Source organism: Palaemon carinicauda, chromosome 39 (genome assembly GCF_036898095.1).
Source record: "Palaemon carinicauda isolate YSFRI2023 chromosome 39, ASM3689809v2, whole genome shotgun sequence".
NCBI lineage: Eukaryota > Metazoa > Arthropoda > Malacostraca > Decapoda > Palaemonidae > Palaemon > Palaemon carinicauda.
The window spans coordinates 66,834,429-66,851,928 of record NC_090763.1 but is presented as its reverse complement, the minus strand read 5'-3'; the positions used below and the strand labels follow the sequence as shown (position 1 = coordinate 66,851,928).

The 17,500-nt window shown below is 34.8% G+C and overlaps 2 protein-coding genes across 3 annotated transcripts in view; one reads left to right on the top strand and one right to left on the bottom strand.

The window, feature by feature from the left end:
• The window catches only part of LOC137630907 (uncharacterized), a 104,186-nt gene extending 97,637 nt beyond the window's left edge, over nt 1-6,549 (bottom strand). The window contains 1 exon segment of the mRNA XM_068362442.1: nt 5,537-6,549. Within this exon segment, the coding sequence (XP_068218543.1) occupies nt 5,537-6,080 (544 nt within the window). The 5' untranslated portion in view covers nt 6,081-6,549.
• The window catches only part of LOC137631237 (acyl-coenzyme A thioesterase 9, mitochondrial-like), a 332,677-nt gene that overhangs the window by 169,209 nt on the left and 145,968 nt on the right, over nt 1-17,500 (top strand). The gene's annotated exons all lie outside the window — the stretch shown is intronic.

The following is a 17,500-nucleotide window of genomic DNA, read 5'->3' as shown; positions in this document are numbered from 1 at the left end:
CTGGTCACATGGCTGTATGGTCAGTCTCTAGGGCAATGTCAGTGCGCCTTGCCTCTGCCACTCATGAGTGGCCTTTAAACCTTAAAATTGTTAGAAATGTTCATATTGTAGGGAAACAGTATCCTGTAACAAATTTCTATCATCATTCAGGTCTTGAGAGTTTTGGAAATAATTATGGTATTAATATGATTAAGAAAGATTAAAACAAATAACGTGTCATCGCCTTAACATATATTGATAACTATAATTATGGTTAGCATTCTATCTAATATGTTGTCTTTCCAATATGTCATCGATTTTCTTAAGCGATGAATATTCTTCATTAATCTACATGATTGCAATATCCTTTTATCGTCAAGGGATATTTGTTCTAGACGTTTAGGTAGTAGGTTGGCCAGGGTACCAGCCATTCGTTAAGATACTACCGGTAGAGAGTTGTTGGAACCCTTGACTGGCCAGACAGTACCACATTAGATTCTTCTCTCTGGTTACGGTTCATTTTCCCTTTGTCTACACATACACCAAATAGTCTGGCCTATTCTTCACATATTCTCCTCTGTCCCCATACACCTGACTACACTGAGATTACCAAAAAATTCTTCTTCACCCAAGAGGTTACTGCCCTATCATTATTCAGTGGCTACTTTTCTTCTTGGTAAGCGTAGAAGATATTTTTTAGCCATGGAAAGCATCTCTTCTTGGAGAAGGACACTCCAAAATCAAACCATTGATCTCTAGTCTAGGGTAGTGCTATAGCCTCTGTACCATTGTTTTCCACTATCTTTGGTTAGAGTTCTCTTGCTTGAGGGTACACTCTGGCACACTATTCTATCTTATTTCTCTTCCTCTTGTTTCGTTAAAGTTTTTATAGTTTATATTGATGTTTAATTTGTTACTGTTCTTAAAATATTTTATTTTTCCTTGTTTCCTTTCCTTACTGCTATTTTCCCTGTTGGAACCCCCTGGGCTTATAGCATGCTGCTTTTCCAATTAGGGTTGTAGCTTAGCAAGTAATAATAATAATAATAATAATAATAATAATAATAATAATAAGAGAGATGTAATATTAAAGTTTTTATATGAGAGCGAGTCATAATAATCTAATCAAAATTAAATGTTTAATCCACGGCAGTCTAATCATTCAGCCAAAGAGAAATAAGAAAATCCTATCTATTTTTCTTGTTGGATTCTCATCATTCGGAGGCCGCTGGTATGAGCAGCCTCTCATCATTTTTTAAGAAGGTAGTGTGATTCCTCCCCCTCCCCCTATTTTTGCCGTTTAAAAAAAAATATTATTATTATTATTATTATTATTTGCTAAGCTAAAACATTAGTTGGAAAAGCAGGATGCTATATAGGGGCTCCAACAGGGAAAATAGCCCAGTGAGGAAAGAAAACAAGAAAAAATAAAATATTTTAAGAATAGTAACAACATTAAAATAAATAGTTCCCCTATAAACTATAAAAAAACTTTTAACAAAATAAGAGGAAGAAAAATAAGATAGAATAGTGTGGCCAAGTGTACCCTCAAGCAAGAGAACCCTAACTCAAGACAGTGGAAGGCCATGGTACAGAGGCTATGGCACTACCAAAGACTAGAGAACAATGGTTTGATTTTGGAATTTCCTTCTCCCAGAAGAGCCGCTTACCATAGCTTAAGAGTCTCTTCTACACTAACCAAGAGGAAAATAGCCACTGAACAAACACAGTGCAGTAATTAGCCCCTTGGGTGAAGGAGAATTGTTTGAAATGTAAAATGTGACATATTATCTAGTATGAAGTTGGTATAATGTGGAATAATTTGTTTAAAAACAATTGTGATGAGATTATTAAGTTGTATCTTTGAAGCAGGAATAATATTTTGTAGTCTTTTTAGGAAACAAGTTTAATTTGCTATACCCCGTTTTAAGAAATAGATGTCTGACGTAACGAATATCTTACCCTCGTTTTAGGTATACAGTTAATATTAACAGTCATGCCTTTGTCATCATCAGGCTCAATACTACACAGTATTCTAGAGGTTTCATTCCAGCTGTGACCAGATTGTGGAATGATCTTCCTAATCGGGCAGTTGAATCGGTGGAACTTCAGAAGTTCAAATTTGCAACGAATGATTTTGTGTTGAACAGGCTGACATAAGTCTCTCTTTATAATCTATATATGACAGATCTGTTTTAACGTTGTTACTGATCTTAAAATATTTTATGTTAATTATTCATTTTTTCTCATGTACAGGGTAGTTTATTCATTTCCTTATTTCTTTTCCTCATTGGGCTATTTTTCTTGTTTGAGCTTTTGAGCTTATAGTATCCTGCTTTTCCAACTAGTACTGTAACTTCGCTAGTAATTATGATAATAATAATAATAATAATAATAATAATAATAATAAAGAACAGAAAATAAAGTAACGTTACATCTCAAGCCACGAATATGTCAATCATTTAGGGATTATTTCTCGTACTATTACTCTACCTATATAATTATTATAAATATTTATTTCTATTTTTAGCTAAAACATTCACTAGATCAGGGGTTCTTAACCGGGGGTATCCATACCCCTTGGGGGTATGGGACCCAAATGCTGGGGGTATGGGACTCTATCTCTGGTAATCAGGTATTTTTTTATTATCTCTCGTTATTTTCTTCTATTTTGTACTTTTTATTGTTCACAGGTTATTTTTTGTAGTTATGCTTATGTTCTTGTTCACTGTAGTTATGCCTGTATGTAGTTAAAATCTGACAATCTGAAATGAACGTAAAAATCTGAGAAATAGACGATGTGTCAGATGACATGCGAGCAGTTTTGTCAGCAACTGTACCACGATTCGATGCTTTGATTGCAGGAAAACAATAGCAAATATCTCACTAGGCTTGTAAAAGTATGTTTTATGTTGTCAATTTGGAAAAAAAACTTGTACATTTATGTTCTCTTTCTTCTTTTGTGTAATAAATATGGACTGTAACTGTAATTTTGCTTTCACTAGAAATGTAAAAAAATTATCAATGCTTATGATTTTTTCATGTTCTATTCCTCGCAATCCATATCTAAAGTGCAGGATATTCAAGGTATTGACATATTTGGATGACACACTGGCAAATAATAGGATTGGTAATAATTATTTCAACAGTCAAGTGAAGGGGGGTATGGCACCATATTGGACAATCCATTGGGGGTCTGGAATCATCCGAAGGTTAAGACCCCCTGCACTAGATGATGGGAGGAAGTCGCTACCAACATTACCCATCGTAAAAAAAAAAAAAAAAAATAATAATAATATATAAATAAATAAATAAATAAAACGAAAAAAGGTAAGATTCTGAAATCTGTCCAAAGTACATCATTAATAATTGTCCAGTACAAATGAACATGAAATAAAAATTTATACCCCGTTCATAAATCTAGAAATTTGTAGCGTAAACAATAATTCTTTACTTATTACGCACGCCATAACGAATCTCTCGTCATGCTTCGTAATGAATAGAATTGTGAATTTTATCCATTACGCTTTTACGGTATTCGTATAGACCATATGTAAATACACAGCCGGAAAATTTATTCATTAATAGGCCGCCATAAATCTCGATGACTGAAGCGAAGACGATAAATCATGGCAAACTACACACGGCATTACAACAATTCCTTGGGAAACAGCTAGCTTGCCTGAGAGAGAGAGAGAGAGAGAGAGAGAGAGAGAGAGAGAGCATGATTAAGTAATAATCAATGAGGATTCCCAAATTTTATATATATATATATATATATAGAGAGAGAGAGAGAGAGAGAGAGAGAGAGAGAGAGAGCATGATTAAGTAATAATCAATGAGGATTCCCAAATTAGAGAGAGGAGAGAGAGAGAGAGAGAGAGAGAGAGAGAGAGCGCATGATTCAGTAATAATCAATGAGGATTCCCAAATTTTATATATATATATATATATATATATAGAGAGAGAGAGAGAGAGAGAGAGAGAGAGAGCATGATTAAGTAATAAGCAATGAGGATTCCAAGAGAGAGAGAGAGAGAGAGAGAGAGAGAGAGAGAGAGAGTTAGAGCATGATTAAGTAATAATCAATAAGGATTCCCAAATTATATGTCTATATATATATATATATATATATACATATATATACATATATATATATATTATATATATATACAGTATATATATATATATATATATATGTATGTATGTATAGAGAGAGAGAGAGAGTATGATTAAGTAATAAGCAATGAGGATTCCCAAATTAGAGAGAGAGAGAGAGAGAGAGAGAGAGAGAGAGAGAGAGAGAGAGAGAGAATGGTTAATATAAAAGCACTGAACTATCACAAAAATGATAAGCGACTTCAACTCGTCTGAGAAATAAATATTAATTCAATGGAAAAGTGAAAGGAAACGGATAGCGATGAATAATGATGTTATTTTTTCTCTTCAGAGAATGAGAAACGGAATATTACGTCATATTCCGGATTCATTGGCCATTAAGAATAACGCACTTGAGTTTATTAATCTGCTGATTTAGAAATACAGTATGTGACGAAATCAAAATTACTCTCGTGAGAGACTGTTTCATCTGTCAAGCTATTTCTTCCCATATTTGTTGTTATTATTATTATTATTATTAGTAGTAGTAGTAGTAGTAGTAGTAGTAGTAGAAGTAGTAGTAGTAGTAGTAGTAGTATAATCTGTCAAACTAATTCTTCCCATATTTATTGTTATTATTATTATTATTATTATTAATAATAATTGCTAAACTACAGCCCCAGTTGGAAAAGCAGGGTGCTTTAATCCCAAAGCCTCCAACAGGAAAATATCCCAGTGAGGAACGGAAATAAGGAAAATTACAAGGGAAGTTTAAGCACATAACATCAAAATAAATATTTCATATGTAAACTATAAAAACTTGAAAATAACAGGAGGATAAAAATTTCAGTATAACAAGAGAAAGAGAAATAGCATAAAATAGTGTGCCCGAGTGTACCCTCAAGCAAGAGAACTCTTAACTCAAGACAGTGAAACATGGTACAGAGGCTATGGCACTACCCAAGAAATCAGTCATTCTTTCATTGCATGGTTCGGTGAATATTTCTATTTTTGGAATTTTCCTTCTGCTTCCGTGTTCCGCCCTATTTTAAATACTAATATCACTTCCTAAATAAAACCAGCTCTTTTTCTGCTGGTCTGAAGGAAATTGATAGTATTTAAAGAAGAGAGAGAGAGAGAGAGAGAGAGAGAGAGAGAGAGAGAGATTCCACAGGAGTCGCGAGAAAGTGAGAGCAGCAATTTTGATATTTCGGATATTTTGTATATGTAGATACTCATTCCTTAGTCATTCTTACAGCAATAAGTAGCGTAATAATTTTATTCATAAATCACGCTATTGTCTCATTTTGTGTGATGGACTTACCTATGAAATCCATTCGTCTTAACTGTATTATTTATAGAAAAAAACTGTTCCCTCAGATGATTTAAATGAATGAGATCACAGTATAAAGATTAGAATAATTCTAACTAAAAAAGGGGGAGTTAAAATGAAACTCACCTGGACAAGATAAAATAGATCTTGGCTTGAAGGTAGAGGACGAGTCTTCGGACAAAAACGCCGTTAACCTGTCCTGTGCCAACTTCTCCTGCAGGTTAACAGGGGCCATGACCATAGGTGGCACCGCCATGAGGGGAGGAGGTGACCCTAGTGCCAAAGGCGGCAACTGGGCAGCGGGCATGAATGGCATTTTTGACCGGTGTCTAACACTGCCCCACAGATCACCACTTAGCACCAGTTGAGATCTCCCGATCATATGAGGCTGTTGGGACCTCGGCGGAACCGGAGGAATCAGCGCCGTTCTGGGAGCGTGGTGATGGTGATCCAACCTGTGGTCTATTCGGGCCCATCCTTTGGGATTGACGAGCGGAGGGAAGGCGGATAGAGGAGCAACTGACGGGCTGGGATAAAGGATAGGGTGCCAGAACTTCGTGCAAGGAGAATGCGTACTCTGCCAGGGGCTCAAGTATCGGCGCTCGCTCTGTGCCCTCCGGACGGTCACTAGGGAGCTGATCCGTCGACGTCTTGGAGGAGGCGTGGACATGATTGGAGTCTTTGGAGGAGGTTTCTAGGTCTCACTTTCCTCTTATCATATTTAAGATCAAGATAGATTTCTTCTTATAATTATAATCTATTTTTTATCAGTTATATTTTTTTTTCAAGTTGAAGGCGACATACTTTTTTAAATATTTCAGTCCATTAAATGGTATATTTCACGCTCACAATTCAGAAGTTTCAACAATGCAATGGCGGTTTGCTTGTCATGCATAATTTGCAGTCGGTTACGCAAAGTGAGAATATGATTGATCACTTCCAGTGTCAAAACGTTGCAATTAGCTAAGGTCCAAAGGTGACAAGTCCAGCTGTACGCACTGAGGCATCTGTTTTTCCACTGATTCACTTTAAAAAATACTTTTTTTTCCTATTTGAAATTTAAGTTATATCGTTAGATTGATCTTTAAGTTTTTTTTATATACGAAGAATCTTTTATGTCGGATGCATCCCTTTTAGTTATTTTTTTTAAATATCACTGAAACATGAAAATGAGAATATTAAATGCTAATAGATAATTAGATGAAGTTAATTTCACGGTTAGTCACTTGTGCTTATAATTTTTAGAGAAAATATATTTTCATCATTTAGATTCACGCATGAATACTTATTAAGTCATTAGTGTCATCTCAACTCTTATCGTATGACATTCAAATCATCGTGATTTTTCGCGGCCTATATATACGAATGAAGATCAATTTTCATCATTCACAAAACGTAGCATATGAACTGCAAACAGTGATGCAAAATTTAAAAAAAATGAATAAACCAAATTTATAATAATCGATTAAAGTCTATTAAACTGACATAGGTTTTCAGTTGCTATATAACTTTTCCATAATCTTATTCAACTCACAAAAACGGTAAATAAAACAAACGTTTGCACGACATACACTTAAAAAAATCTCGGAATATCCACAAACTCTAACTGTACACTTCAGCAGCCAACAGCTGACTGGCAACGATTCATCCACGTGACCAAGTAACGTTGCATAGCGCGGTCACATGGGGAAACATCGTACGTCTGGCATAGCTCCATACTGCCGATGATATCATCCGAAGGTTGTCGTACGTCAACCTCTCTGCCAAGGTTTCAGCGCCCATATGTCGTAAACAATATTAGATTTAGTGGATAATTATGAATATGTCGCATACACTTATCTCCCCTTTACTATCGTCTCCTCGTTGGCTATGGGAAAAGAGGGTTTTATTTTTACCTTGGGATAAAAAAGAAATAGTTTCTCTGGAGTAACTTGTTGCGGTCTAGAGTACTACTTAGCATTGTTATTTCATGACCTTTGTTCTGTTCTCCTGGTATTTACTCCTTTTTACACCTTCAGATATTCATAAGCAGACGGGCAGAAGGCTGGTTGTGTGCCCACATGAATATTCATGGCTAGTGTCTGATGATATGACTGAGTGTGTATATATATATATATATATATATATTTATATTATACGCTCGCATATATATAATGTATATATATATGTAATATATATATATATATATATATATATATTTATATTTATATTTATATTATACGCTCGCATATATATAATGTATATATATATGTATATATATATATATATATATATATATATATATATTTATATATATGTATGTATGTATATATATGTATATATATATTTTATATATATATATTTATATTATACACTCGCATATATATATATATATATATATATATATATATATATTATAGCCACGAAATAAATAGTGAAGATACTTTTATGGGAATTGGTACTTTCGTCTTATTAGTGCCATCAATGGACTTCAAGTCATTGTAAATCCGGTTATGTTTCTAATCAAAGGAAAGTACTATCACCAATCAAGTCTTTTTCACTAATCCGTTTCTAATCAACTGCAGGACAAAAGCCTCAGACGTGTCCTTATTCATGACTGCGGTATGACCAGTTTTCAACATCACACTGCCCACTGAGGTTTATTGATAGTGGTAGATTTTATTCTGATCACTTATACAGCAAACCAACCTAGTATGGTTGGCCCTGACTAGTAAAGCTCTCCTGATCATGGCGATACACAAATCCTTTCACCACGGTGGGATCGAACCCTAGCCTCTTCAAATGGAAGGCAATGTAGCTATCAATCATGCAAACTCTCTGGTTCCAAGTTCTTTCTGTGTCTCTGCTGACATGATTGATAGCTAACTTGCCTTTCATTTGAAGAGACTAAGGTTCGATCCCAGTGGGAGGTATAAATTTAGTTCTGTTGAATACGGTATTGTGTTGATGTTCATCACACACACACACACACACAAACACACACACACAAACAAACACACACACACACATGTATACATACATACACACACACACACACACACACACACACACACCGGTAGCCAAGCTAAGTGAATATCCAAATATTGATTACAGAAATAGAGAAATTAAAAAATAACGTATAATTCTGTACTAAGCGTTATTAATCAAATCATTAAACAGGATTATGTATCAAACATTTCTAAATAATGCCTTCTATGACCGCTAACATCAAAGGTGTAAAAAAAAAAAAATAGAAAATTAGTAATTTCGACAATTTCGTTTCAAATTATCAATGACTGAAAGGTATATAAAAAGATATTCCATAAGGAATCGAGGAAGGAAGGAGTATTAGAAAGGAGTATTATAAAGGAGAATTAGAAAGGAGTATTATAAAGGAGAAGTATTAGAAAGGAGTATTATAAAGGAGAATTAGAAAGGAGAAGTATTAGAAAGGAGTATTTTAAAGGAGAATTGGAAAGGAGAAGTATTAGAAAGGAGTATTATAAAGGAGAATTATAAAGGAGGAGTATTATAAAGGAGAATTAGAAAGGAGAAATATTAGAAAGGAGTATTATAAAGGAAAATTAGAAAGGTGAAGTATTAAAAAGATAAGTGTTTATGTAAGGCCGACCTAAAAGGGGATATGAGACAGGCACCGCCCATGCTACATATCTAGTCACTCCTTAGCCTAAGGTCTATAGAATATATCATTCTATAGACCTTGCTTGCCCCATCTCATCACCATGAATATCGTTATCACCATTGTCCGTCCAGTATCCTGTGTAAATCCTTGAACATTTATAGGCTACTCGTGAATAGCAGAGGCAAGGGACGGTGACAGTGACCTAGCTAGTAGGACAGTGCCTTTGACTAGAGACTGACCATAGTGGCTTAAAAGGTAACTCATGAATGGCAGAGCAAGGTTCAGTGACAGTGACCTAGCTAGTAGGACAATGCCCTTGACTACAGATTGACCATGAAGGTTTAAAAGGCATCTCATGAATGGCAGAGGCAAGGGACAGTGACAGTGACCTAGCTAGTAGGACAGTGCCTTAGACTAGAGACTGACCATAGTGGCTTAAAAGGTAACTCATGAATGGCAGAGCAAGGTTCAGTGACAGTGTCCTAGCTAAAAGGACAATGGCCCAAACTAGAGACTGACCATGAGGGTTTAAAGGCAACTCATGAATGACAGAGGCAAGGGACAGTGGCATTGCCCTAGCTAGTACGACAATGCCCTAGACTCAAGACTGATCATAAAGGTTTAAAGGCAACTCATGAATAGCTGAGGCAAGGGACAGTAACAGTGCCCTAGCTAGCAGGATAATGCCCTAGTCTAGAGACTGGCCATATATGCATATGAACAACGACCAAGCCCCCTCTCCACCCAAGCTAGGATCATGGAGGGCCCAGGTAAAGGCTGCTGATGATTCAACAGGTAGACTTACAGGCTCTCCCCCCCCCCCCCCTTCATCCTTAGCTCACAAGGATGGTAAAGTTGCAGACACTACAAGAAACTATCAAGTTTGAGCAGGACTCGAACCCTAGTCCAGCTATCGCCAGGCAGGAACGTTTCTAGAATCTTTTGCTTCATACTTTAAATCTATTCATAAAATAAGATTTAAAATTTATGACAATTATGTATTCATCAAGAAAGAGAATCATTAGGAAACTAACCTTGCTAATGATTGTTATGAGGATATTAATTATGGTAATTTTGAAAACTATATTTAAGGAAAGTTATTTTTTTTTCTTTAGTAATTTTATTCATATTGACATAAAAATGTCAATGTCTTAAGGCAAAATACTTGACAAAAGTGCTACGCGATAAGGAAATAAGATTTTGTTTTGAAGGCTGTAAATGAGCTTTTGATCTTAAAATTTTAATCAAAATTCGGAAAAGGGATAATCTTAATACAAAGATACAAGGTCAAGATTATTTATAATCTTAAGAAATTCCCAGAAATTGCGAAAGCAATTCTTTCTTTCTCTCTGCCCTCCTCCTCCTCCTCCTCCTCCTCCTTCTTCTTCTTCTTGGTATTCTTCTTCTTCTTCTTCTTCTTCTTCTTCTTCTTCGTATTCTCCTCCTCCTCTTCTTCTTCTTCTTCTTCTGCTTCTTCTTCTTCTTCTTCTTCTTCTTCTTCTTCGTATTCTCCTCCTCCTCCTCTTCTTCTTTTTCTTCTTCTTCTTCTTATTCTTCTTCTCCTCTTCCCTCTCCTCCTCCTCTTCTTCTTCTTCTTCTTCTTCTTCTTCTTCTTCTTCTTCTTCTTCTTCTTCTCCTCCACGGAGCCCGCCCTTGACGGTAACTGACGGAGGTTAGCCAACCAAGATAATGGAGAAAGATAAACTCTCCCGGCAAACTCTCGCAACGAAATGCAAACAAGGAAACGAAACGCAATTCCAATGGCATTCGCCAATCGTCGACAAAGAAGAGATGATACTTCTCCTTGATATTTCACGCTATCTCTCCTAAAGAGGGAGACGTTCGTTCGTTCAGATTGCCCGGACCTTGTGTCCGGACGGGGGCTCTTTAGACAATCGTTCATAGCCCCCAGAGAGGGAGACGCCCTCTGTGGTGTCCCGAATCACAACTACTCTGGAATCCCCATTTTTTAAGAGAAGAAATTACACCTCCATAAAATGTCCTAGTTTCTCGAATCCCAATTTTTAAGAGATCAAATTACACCTCCATAAAATTTTCCTAGTTTCTCGAATCCCCATTTTTAAGAGAAGAAATTACACCTCAATAAAATGTCCTAGTTTCTCGAATCCCCATTTTTTAGAGAAGAAATTACACCATAAAATATTTTTGTTTCTCGAATCCCCATTTTTAAGAGAAGAAATTACACCTCCATAAAACGTCCTAGTTTCTCGAATCCCTATTTTTTAAGAGAAGAAATTACACCTCCATAAAATGTCCTATTTTCTCGAATCCCAATTTTTAAGAGATCAAATTACATCTCCATAAAATTTTCCTAGTTTCTCGAATCTCCATTTTTTAGAGAAGAAATTACACCTCCATAAAATGTCCTAGTTTCTCGAATCCCAATTTTTAAGAGAAGAAATTACACCTCCATAAAATGTCCTAGTTTCTCGAATCCCCATTTTTAAGAGAAGAAATTACACCTCCATAAAATGTCCTAGTTTCTCGAATCCCCATTTTTTAGAGAAGAAATTACACCTCCATAAAATGTCCTAGTTTCTCGAATCCCCATTTTTTAGAGAAGAAATTACACCATAAGATATTCTTGTTTCTCGAATCCCCATTTTTAAGAGAAGAAATTATACCTACTTAAAATGTCCTAGTTTCTCGAATCCCTATTTTTAAGAGAGGGAATCACACCTCCATAAAATGTCCTAGTTTCTCGAATCCCCATTTTTAAGAGAAAAAAATTAAACCTGCATAAAATGTCCTAATATCTCTCTTAACGTTATTCCTGCTTGACGAAAGATGATTTACTAGAGACACTGGTTTATTATAAATCTTCTCTTTTACTATACAAGTATCCCGAAACAAGACAACTTCTCTCGAATCCCCATTTTTAAGAGAAGAAATTACACCCCCATAAAATGTCCTAGTTTCTCGAATCCCCATTTTTAAGAGAGGAAATTACACCTCCATAAAATGTCCTAGTTTCTCGAATCCCTATTTTTAAGAGAGGAAATTACACCTCCATAAAATGTCCTAGTTTCTCGAATCACCATTTTTAAGAGCAAAAACTGAAACCTGCATAAAATGTCCTAATATCTCTCATAATGTTATTCCTGCTTGACAAAAGATGATTTACTAGAGAGACTGGTTTATTATAAATCTTCTCTTTTACTATACAAGTATCCCGAAACAAGACAACTTCTCTCGAATCCCCATTTTTAAGAGATCCACGGGCCGACCAAGGGAAAGGCCCGTACCAACAAGAAGTGTTGGCTTTAATACTTTTAAGAGATCAAATTACGCTTCCATAAAATATCCTAGTTTCTCTCATAATGTCCTTTCTGCTTGACGAAAGATTATTAACTAGAGACAATGGTTTATTATAAATCTTCTCTTTTACTATACAATTCTTTTTTAGAGGCCTTTTATTATTAAATCGAAAATAATTCATCTCGGAACTACTATAGTCAATTATTTTTAGTGAGGCAGATTTGCATGACTCGCAGGGGTGCCCTTTTCGCTCGTAAAAGTTTCCTGGTTGCTGATTGGTTGGACAAGATCATTCTAACCAATCAGATAGCAGGAAATTTTCCGAGCGAAAAGGGCACCGCTGCGAGTCGGTGCAAATGCGCCTCATTAAAAAAAATGAGTGTAAACTGCCCGTGTGTTCTTACAAAATACCTGGAAGTAGACCTGGTTTGCCCCATTCATAAGAATAATTATTTTTCCCTGTATTGCTTTTGCTCAAACAAAACGAAATTCACGTGATCTGCATCTTCATTGGAAAGGGAAAATCGTTTGAACGAAGACACTCAAACATTGCTTGAGAGTACACTCGGGCACACTATTCTATCTTGTTTCTCTTCCTCTTGTTTTGTTAAGTTTATATAGTTTATAAAGGAAATATTTATTGTATCGTTGTTACTGTTCTTAAAATATTTTTCATTGTTTCCTTTCCTCGTTGGGCTATTTTCCCTGTTGGGGCCCCTGGGCTTATATCATCCTGCTTTTCCAACTAGGGTTGTAGCTTGGTAATAATAATAATAATAATAATGATAATAATAATAATAATAATAATAATAATAATAATAATAATAATAATAATAATAATAATAATAATAATAATAATAATAATAATAATAATAATAATTAAGGAAGGCTTCAGAAGTCGTTAAGAGATATAGAGTCACTGTTCATTATTCCTATCTTTTAGGGAGAGGTTCCTGTTGCCTTTATGTTGCCCAGATATGACGTGAGGAAGAAAATAGGAATAGTGAGGAGATATTTAGTCCTTTGGGAAGCTATAGAACTGTCACTAGAAATTGGAAGGATATATGTCACGGAATATGTAAGCAGGAAGGGAATTCCAATGCATACAAGCTGATCAATATATATATATATATATATATATATATATATATATATATATATATATATATATATATATATATATGTGTGTGTGTGTGCGTGTAAATATATACATATGTGTGTATATATATATATATATATATATATATATATATATATATATATATATATATGTAAATATATATATATATATATATATATATATATATATATATATATATATATATATGTATATACTGTATATGTAACTATATATACAGTATATATATATATATATATATATATATATATATATATATATATATATATATATATATATATATACTGTATATGTAACTATATATATATATATATATATATATATATATATATATATATATATATACATATATATATATATATATATATATATATATATATATATATATATATACATATATACTGTATATGTGTGTGTATATATATAAATGTATATATATATATGTGTGTGTGTATGTGTGTGAGTATATATATATATATATATATATATATATATATATATATATATATATATATATATATATATATATATATATGTGTGTGTGTGTGTGTGTGTATTTCATTTATCTAGATTTTGGTCATCCATTTGTCTACTAAAACATCACTTAAATACGTAATTAGTGGACCGCGGTATAAATGCCTAGTTTCCTCCTATTGCAAAATCTAAAATAATTTTATTGAAATTATATACAAGTTAAAAATTTTATAGCAATCCAGTCCAAATAATAAAAGCATAGATATTAAAAAATCACAGTTGAATAAATTATACAAAAAAACACATGTTCTTTTAGAAGGACGATTGTGAAATTTAATGGTGTATGTAAATCTACCTTTATATGGATCATCCTTTCATAACATGTCTGGGCTCCTTATATTCAAAGCAACACGAGATTTCCTGAACCCTTTTTGTGTGAATGATAATTATCTCTCTCTCTCTCTCTCTCTCTCTCTCTCTCTCTCTCTCTCTCTCTCTCTCTCTCTCATATTGATGTGGTAACACACCTGATCGTAACACGGTTGATTCATTAATTTGTTTAATTGTTTTTCGTTTATCTCCATAGCTTGGAATTCACACACACATCCCGTGCCATCTAGCCTTTAAGCTACCCCTACCTCTGATAATCTCTTGATTCTCTCCCCCCTCCCCCTTCCCCTCCCCCTACCCCTCCCCTTTCTCCATTGAATCATCCATATGAATGGCACGGGACGGGTGGGGCCCAAAAGTCGAGGGACACGAAATAGCGAAAAATGTTTGCCGAAATCAACACCACCCTCGGGCCCCCCCCTTCCCATCTTTGACCCTTCCCCTTCTTCCAATCTTCACCCCCCAACCCTCCACCCTAACACCCCTCCATGACCTCATCCTTCAGCTCACTTGTTTTCCCTCAGCCTTGGACGGGAGAAGTCTTCTCACTCGTTAGGTAATGATATACATTTCGATGTCAGCATTTGTGGAAACATCCGTAATTTCTGGCAGAAATTCTCATGGTTAATAAGTAGCAGGCTGCGATAACCACGTAACTTTAGGCAGTGCGTGATTCTATGCGCATGCGCATATATTTTCTTTTTCTTCTGGAATATCGAAAGTGTTCTATCTGAAGAGATTGAAAATCTTTGAAATAAAATGCTTTCACTTATGGGGAAAAGAGTTGTCTGAAGTTGATTGGTTGCAAAGGATGGACAGATAGAGAAAGAATGTTTTGGAAACAAGATAATATTTTGGAGTTGTTTGTTAATAGCTATCCCAATTTGATTGATTGCAGGGGATAGACAGACAGAAATAATAGTTTGGGTTTGGTTATTAAGAGTTACCTCGAGTTGATTGATTGCTAGTATGAAACAGACAGAGAAATAATATTCTAGAGTTGTTTGTTAACAGCCATCTAGAGTTGATTACTTACTAGTAATAAACAGACAGAGAAATGATATTTTAGACTCGTTTGTTAAGAGCTGTCTAGAGATGATTAATTGCAAGGGATAAACAGGCAAAGAAAATAATGTTTTGGAGTTTGTTAATAGCTATTTAGAGTTGATTGATTGCCAAGAATAGACGGTTAGACAGAAAGAATATTTTGGAGTTGTCTGTAAAGTTATCTAGAGTTTATTTATTGCAAGGAATAGAGGGACAGAAAAAGAATATTTTGGAGGAGTTTGTTAAGAATTATTTAGAGTTGTTTGATTGCAAGGGATAGAGGGACAGAGAAAGAATATTTTAGAAATGTTTGTTAATAGCTATATCGAGTTGATTGATTGCAAGGGATAGAGGGACAGAGAAAGGATATTTTAGAAATTTGTTGATATCTGTCTCTAGTTGTTTGATTGCAAGAGATAGAGGGGCAGAGAAAAAATATTTTAGAAGTGTTAATAACTATCTCGAGTTGATTGATTGCAAGGGATAGAGGGAGAGAGAAAGAATATTTTAGAAATGTTTGTTAATAGCTCTTTCGAGTTAATTGATTACAAGGGATAGAGGAGCAGAGGAAAAGATATTTTAGAAATGTTTGTCAATAGCTATCTGGAGTTGATTGATTGCAAGGGATAGACAGACAGACAGAAAGAATATTTTGGAGTTGTCTGTAAAATTATCTATAATTGATTGATTGCAAGGGGTAGATGGACAGAGAAAGAATATTTTAGAAATGTTTGATAATAGCTATCTGGAGTTGATTGATTGCAAGGAATAGAGGAACAGAGAAAGAATATTTTTGAATTGTTTGTTTCAAAAAATGTTCCTATGCATCTGATAAGTACAAGTAAATGGAACGACTTCAAGGAAACGAAGAAAGTATAAATTCTCGGAGAGAGAAAAGAAATATTTCACAATAAAACTAAAATAGTAAGCATCCATTCATAACATTAGACTTGATGTTTTTTTTAAATATTTTATTTTAATTGTTCATTACTTCTTATATCGTTTATTTATTGCCTTGTTTCCATTCCTCACTGGGCTGTTTTTCCCTGTTGGAGCCCTTGAGCTTGTGGCGTTTTGCTTTTCTAGCTGGGGTTGTGGCTTGGCTGGTAATAATAGCTTTATTTTAATGTTGTTACTCTTCTCAAAATATTTTATTTTTCATTGTTTCCTTTCCTCATTGGGCTATTTTTCCTGTTGGAGCCCCTGGGCTTATAACATCCTGCTTCTCCAACAGGAGTTGTAGCTTAGCAATTAATAATAAATTGACACTGTTAGTGATGACAACTGTTGATGATAGTATAAAATGGCTTACTGACTGTTAGGCAACATTTTCGCAAGAGATATGTCAATCATTGTTGATCGTATGCCACACGGTGGAACACACATCCAAAACTCATTATGATGTTGAATGTTGCAAAAACTTTCAACGAATAAAAGCATTGTCAGTGTGCCATAGTTGCCTTTGGTTGAACCCTTGCAATGTTGAATTTTTGTAGCATGTATAGAGAGAGAGAGAGAGAGAGAGAGAGAGAGAGAGAGAGAGAGAGAGAGAGAGAGAGAGAGAGAGAGAGAGAGAGAGAGAGAGAGAGGGGGTGGATGAATGAGGTTGAGTGAGAAAAAAATTATGAGTGAGAAAATAAGTGGACAGTGGAAAACTTGCTAATGTGTAGCATATTTTGAAGCAATATATTTGATGACAAAAAACTTCTCTTAGTGGTCAATTTAAACAAGCAATATTTTGAACAATTTGATCAACAGTTGATTAGAGTCCCCAACATTTTTAATGCAAATCAATATAAAAAAAAAACATTTTAAATATTGGTATTGAACTTTATATTTGGATAGTTGCAATTTAATTCATAGTATCTTACTTCAATGGAATGTTTCGATATTATGACGAGACGAGAATTTCATGCAAATTGAAAAAGGATAAAAAGGGTTGTGGTGGCCTATTGGAAGCGTCCCTACCTGGCGCTCGCCGGGCTTGGGTTTAAGTCCCGCTCAAACTCGATACCTTTTTTTCAAGTGTCTGCAACCTCACCATCCTTGTGAGCTAACGATATCGGTTTTGGGGAAGCCTATAGATCTACCTGCTGAGTCATCAGCAGCCATTGCCTGGCCCTCCTCGGTCCTAGCTTGG